Here is a 6,651-nt window from a genome sequence, read left to right on the forward strand (position 1 = left end):
CCGGGCCGGTCGGCTGGCTCGCCGGCCCCGGCGGCGCTGGTCAGTGCCAGGAGGCATCGGGAACATGGTCAAGGAGCTGGAGCACCGGAGCGTCGGGATGTTTGGGAGAAAGCTCTTGGATGTGGTCGAGCTTGTGGAGGAGGAAAAGCACTACCCGGGTGGTCCTAGTCGCTGGCGCAGACACACACCCTGAGGACAAGCAGCATGGGAGATCGACATAGGTGGCTTCGGAGAGTGCGCACGGTGGTGTGCGTGTGTGCTTCAGTGCTTGGCATGGTCGGTGTCGCCACATCGTCAACGGGACTCAGGTGTTCTCCGACGATGCATGGCAATGCGAGGACGACGTTGTCTGGAAGAGGACGACGATAATGTGGCAGGGTGACGACGTCCAGCGGCGCGGTGGATGGATGCGTCATGCGCGCGTGCAGCGTGATTACGCTAGCAGCGGCGGCATGGTGGATGGGCACCCCTATATCTCGCCTTCAGCGAGTCCAGCTTCCGACTCGCTGAAGGGGGAGCAAGATGGTCCAGCCCACACACGCGGCAGGCCACTACTTCTTTACTTGTTTTTTTTTCAGTTTTCTGTTCTCGTGTTTTGCTTTATTTTTGTACTTTTCTTTATACTTTAAAATATTCTATATATTACAAAAAACACTCTACAAAACACATTTGAAAAATGTTGAACAACTATTTAAAAATGTTGAATAAGTATTTAAAAAATGATGAATTTTTTTGATCATGTATATAAAATTGTTAATCAAACATTTTCAAAAATGTTGAACAAGTGTTTAAAAAATGTTAATCAAGCATTTGGGGACTGTTAAATGTGTATAGAAAAAATGTTAACCATGTTTTAAAAATGATGAATTTTTTTATCATGTATATAAAATGTTAATCAAGCATTTAAAAAAATGTTGAACAAGCATTTGAAAAATGTTAAATGTGTATAGAAAAAATGTTGACCATGTATTAAAAAATGATGAATTTTTTTATCATGTATATAAAAAATTTAGCCACGCATTTAAAAAATGTTGAACACGTGTTTGAAAAATGTTAATCAAGCGCTTGGAAAATGTTGAATGTGTAAAGAAAAAATGTTGACCAGGTATTCAATTTTTTTAATCTTTTTATTTGAAAACTATTAATCAAGCATTTAGAAAATGTTTAAAATATATAGAAAAATATTGACTATGTATTAGAAAAATGTTAATCTTGTATTTGAAAAATGTTAAAAATATGTATAGAAAAATGTTGACCATGTATTATAAAAATGTTTAATTTGTATTGAAAGAATGTTAGATGTGTATTAGAAAAATATTGTTGGCATGCACAAAAAGGTAAAATAATATCCAAAAGAACAAAGAGAACCAAAAAAAGAAGTAAAATAAACAAAAGAAACATGAAAATGAAGAAAAAGAAACAAAATGCAAGAAAGAATGAAAAAATGGAGAAGAAAAAAATAGAAGAAACAAAAGAAAATAAGAAGGAAGAAGAAAAAACCGGCTCGAATAGCCTCAAGTACGACGCGCCCCTACAACTTACCATGAGAGGGACCTGGGCAGAGTGGCTAGCATCTCCCGTGATCTGCCTGGAGACGAGATATCGATCCCTACTTCTCCCATTTCCTCTCCTAGAAAACACATGTCTCTCTTAATGCGAGATATAGACGCTACAATGGTGGATGGATGCGTGCGAGCTGCTCTTATTAGTTTGCTGCTCTCATTTTAGGCCTCCTTTGGTTCATAGGGTAGGAAAATCATAGGAATAGAAAAGTCATAGAAAATAAGATGACATGCATCTTAAATTCTATGAGTAGAAATAGAAAAGGAGATGTCGAAAGAATTCCTCCATAGAAATAGGATTCTATTCCTACAAACCAAAAGGCACTAAAGGAATTTTTCCTATAGAAATCCTATCCTATGAAATTCTTATAAAATTCCTCCAAACCAAAGGAGGCCTTAGATGGGTTGGGCTCAGACGAGCTTCTAAGCTTCACCTCCATGTCATCAAGCTGCGGTGAAGATTGGTGCAGGCATGAGGAGCGAGGGTCAGGAGAGAGCGCCGTTGGTCGTGGAATCGGCGTAGAGCGCAGCCACATCCACCGGTGAGGCCGACCAAGCCCAGGAACCAGGCTAGGGTTTGCGCCTGCTACCCCGTGGCCACACCGAGGTGGAGGAAGGGCAGGACGGGGAGGGAGCTACAGCAGCGGCAGCAAAATGTTTCACCATAGTTGGCATAGTTTGCAAACTGCAGACAAGCCGCTCACAAACTATGCCAACTACATTTCCAAGTATAATCGGCATAGAGGAGAGAGATAGCTTTGGTGAGCAGAACACCACCAATCACCTACAGGTCCATTTGACAGAGCGGACACTTCGCCGAACCCAGAGCCGCTCACAAACCAAAACAGACGCATAGTCAGGTGCACTGCAGAGTTGGCATTGCCGCACAGAAAAAAGAACTAAACATACCCGTCGTGATGTACAAGGTGAAAGCAGAACAGAGTTAGAAATGAAGGTGTGTATTTCGAGAATATACATGAAAAAACATAATGCTGAACTTCCATCCAGCAGCAAGGAAGGAACTAGCGCGGCTGTGTCTGTACAGGAGATATCGATGTACATGCGCTATCTGACGAGAAAACCAAGACTGATGAACGCAAGAGCGCAAGCAATAGCATTTCTGGTGGCAGAATAGAAGTGGCCTAGAACTGAACCAAGGAAAATCCCATCTTGGGCTCGGGTGTGCGCTGCTGCTTTGTACAATCAAAAAGGGGTGTGCACAGAAAAGACAACTAAATCATTCCCTCTTTGCTGCTGGCTATAATTGGTCTCAGTAATGTGTTGCCAGTGATAACCTTTGTTGTTGCAACCAGGAAGTCATAGCCCATTCCTTCCTGCGGTAGACAAGAGACAGGACATGGCAAGTAAGAAACTCGAGTCTATGGCAGGATTTTCCTGAAATAAACTGTAGTGTGATACTGTAATGTCGAGCTGCAAGCAAAACCTCATCTACAGAGTCAAACTCAGACTCCCAACAATCACTTTGAAAAAACATGAAAGAGAACTAGACATGAAAAATAGAGAACTAGACATGAAAAATAGTGAAAACAGTGGATGAAGTAGAAAGGAACTGGAACAAACTCTTTCCATTTTTATTTTCCAAATTTGGAACTCCAAAATGTACCGGATTTGTAGCATCTTGGAGTCCATTTCCTATTCACATCTGAAAGAAAATGGAAATCAATTTGCACATACGTACCTGTGCACTAAGAAATCGAAGCGCAGCAATCTCAGCAGATGTTACACCACCAATAAATACAACCAGAACCAGGGAGCGATGACCAACCCTAGAACAAACAGACAATTATAACAAATCCAGGGGAAGAAAAACTTGGCAATGACACTGCTATCAAGCACAATAGGGGAAAACCATCTAGTTAAACCAGTCATACGGTTCTGGCGACAAACAACTTCGATTAACAAAACAGTGCAATTCTTGGCTTCTCCAGGGGACAAAAGTCATAGGGGATGCAATGTCAAATGATGGTATTAATAGTACTAATCTTCTTTGTCTTTTTCACCTTGGTTTCATGTCTCCCTAGTTTTACTCTTCACATCCTCCCCTGGACTCTACAATATAATCTCTTCTCCAAGATCTGTTAGTTTATGATCACACACCCTCGGTCCTCACATGTCACAAGGTCTAATGGCCCAAAGTCGAACTAAGCTCATACAGCAGACATCATATAACTTAGGATCAAACCATGTGGAGAACACCACAATTTTGACAGTCTAACTCTCGACACATGAAAAATACTTGCTCGGTAAGATCATGAAATAACATGGGAACTGGTATATCAGATCAACAAACAATGCCGGCACCTATTATTCGAGCAAGTTTATGAAGCAAACATGATTGGGGTAACCAGACCCTTTCCGTTTCTAGCATTCATAAAATGTGGCAACAACAGTTCACATCAAGGTAATTTACCTGTCGGTACTCTGTTGTGACCCAGAACCTGGTAGTAATTCTGATGAACTAATGGTCGAGACACCCTATATGAGTAAACTGGATCAATATCTTAAGAAAAAACATTCGATATCCCCAAAAGTGAAATTCAATGTAGACAATATTTGCTCACTCTTTTCAAATCCATATGAGGACCTGGCAATAATTTCAACAGTTCTTCAATAGATCGCCTGCACAATGGTACACAAATTGATATTGGAAAAAACATCTTAACCTGTGGCACCTTCTAACCCTTCAATACTGGTTTTTCAAGCAAACAACTTGCTCAACATAACATCATAGATAAGAAAGTCGATACGACTTGTTATAAGGGAGAAGTCATACACAGATGAATCAAACAAATTGGCACTGCCAACTCTTTTGCTACGATGTATTACGAAACAAGTAATTAATGAGCTCCCCAAAACTACATTCCATAAGGAATGAATAAGTATGCTTATAAGAAAAATGGAAGTTCATTCGTGTTGTGGAGAATATCATTAGAGAACGACACAGGCACAAAGAAGGGACACCATTATTTCTCACCGTGTATAAAGTTCTGTTACAGCTAAAAATGCAGAAAAAGGGAAGTTCATAAATAATGCCTACTTTCTGTAACTCAGAGCACACTAGAGATGTTTACCAGGGTTCTCTGTTTGATTTTTTAGCTTATTTTCTCCAAAAAGGATCTATCTCTAGGGAAACTAAACATATTTTCTCATGCAAACTACACTCTAACTAGCATGATTTTTTTTTAAACAAACTGATTGGATATACTTACCATCCAGACCTTACTGCATGCTGAACCAGGCGAATACTAAGAGGTGCATATCCAGCAAAGATGTATGCTATATCATCAGGGCTGAGATTGAAAACAGGAACAATTTAGTGATAGTTGTTATCATGACCAAGATAACTTGCGATCACAGTTAAGTATGGAAACTTAGTAACAAATGCACAACAGGCAGAAGAATGAACGTTCCCAGAAGTGTTATGAATATTTTCCATAACATGGTGAGGGAAAATGAACAACATTTCAACATATTCAAACACACACAAAAAATACACCAAACAAGTTTCAACAAAGCATATGGCATGAACCTTCATTGGAAATATGGAATTTAGCATTTTTCTTCATTCATACAAATTTTATTTATTGAAGCAACTAAAATTGAGAAAATTCTTTTGCATCTCACAACAGCTCAAGACTCCAAAAACATTTGAGTTAGAGTCAAAGTCATTTGCAGATCAGTATGGGTACTTTTTAAGAACATAATTAGCCAGTTTTGAAAATAAACAAAAAAAATACATTAATAGACTACACCTTCTGAAAGATGAAATTTTTGTGGAGATTAATTCAGCATAAAATTTTGTAAGTGAAACTTGAAAGAGAAGCCAAAGTAAGTCCGAAGTTTATGCAGTTAATACTTTTCAGGATCCTTTATATCAACTATAAGCTGGAGAGCTCTGCTAATAACAGGCCAATTAGTCCTCGATTCCTGCACAACATGATAGTATATTATAGAAACTGATGCGAGAGGAACTGGAATAAATAACAAGATAAAAGGATCTGAAACAAGAAGAAAACCAAGTTGAGAGAAGCTACTTTGACTAACCTGCCTTTTAACAAGGCCAGCTTTTTCCAGATTGTATAACAAAGGCATGTGCTCAAAGCCATAACTGTGCAGTATTTCCCGCCTAGAAAAAGCAGAAACATGAATCAAGACTATAACATACATTTGTATGTTGCAAATTTGTAAAGTGAAAATATACAGAGTTTTAACACAAAGTATCATGAAATCCCAGAAATACAGTGATTTATAAAGAAATATAAGAATACCTCAAGTAGTCAAAATTCTTCTTCGGCAACCCACCATTTGTAAGGGAAAATAACACTAGAAGGCGAAGTACAGTTTCAATAGGCTCTTGCTTCTGTATAATCTCCTCAATGTACTCGTAACACCTGGGCATGGTTAGCTTAGTTTAATATTTCAACACAGATCAGAGGAAACTAATTGACAGCAGCTTGATATCCTAAAAGCCAAAAACAAGGGAGTGGATTGCACAAAATATTTTGGGGGAAACTTTCTATATGCCACTGGCAAATATTGAATCTTCTATCGGACCTATATTATTTTGGCATTAGAAATGAAAAAACTTACTGTTTCATACAGTCATCTAAGTTACTAGACCGACAGACACATGGAACCACAGCAAAGCAACAAGCTAAGGTTGAGCCCAAGAAAGCACGAGAAATCCATGTAGAAAATCAACGAAGAACTTCCAACCTTTAGAAGGCAAGAAAGGATAGTTCACGCCTCCATTCCTCTCCCCACCACCACATAGCTGAACAGGTTTAACCCTATCACGCCAAGGACAGGGGATCACCAAGTTTGAATCCTTGCTCTCTTCTACTGTTTCGGTGGAGTTCACCAGCTGAGCCCAGGCAGCCGCCCAGGCTTGCGGAGCCATGGCTCCGCCAATGACCCTAGCCTCTTTCTCGTCTCGTCCGCTCGCTGCTGCCACCGAGAGCAACGGAGCTTCTCGCGCCCCTCCAACATGTCGTCGCCCAAGGGCTGCCCCGGATGCTTAGTGGTGGTCAATGACGGGCGTATCTTGGCAAGGGTGCAGCAGCAGCAG

General features: G+C 40.1%; 1 protein-coding gene across 1 annotated transcript in view; it reads right to left on the reverse strand.

The window, feature by feature from the left end:
- Nucleotides 1-2,489: 2,489 nt before the first annotated feature.
- Nucleotides 2,490-6,651, reverse strand: part of LOC123145878 (vacuolar protein-sorting-associated protein 33 homolog) — a gene marked incomplete at its 5' end in the record, with an annotated part of 16,832 nt that continues 12,670 nt past the window's right edge. Inside the window, 8 exon segments of the mRNA XM_044565387.1 lie at nt 2,490-2,896; nt 3,262-3,349; nt 3,994-4,058; nt 4,145-4,202; nt 4,793-4,873; nt 5,440-5,510; nt 5,628-5,709; nt 5,852-5,974. Of these exon segments, the coding sequence (XP_044421322.1) occupies nt 2,795-2,896; nt 3,262-3,349; nt 3,994-4,058; nt 4,145-4,202; nt 4,793-4,873; nt 5,440-5,510; nt 5,628-5,709; nt 5,852-5,974 (670 nt within the window). The 3' untranslated portion in view covers nt 2,490-2,794.

This window comes from Triticum aestivum, chromosome 6D, assembly GCF_018294505.1.
Source record: "Triticum aestivum cultivar Chinese Spring chromosome 6D, IWGSC CS RefSeq v2.1, whole genome shotgun sequence".
NCBI classification, from domain to species: Eukaryota; Viridiplantae; Streptophyta; class Magnoliopsida; order Poales; family Poaceae; genus Triticum; species Triticum aestivum.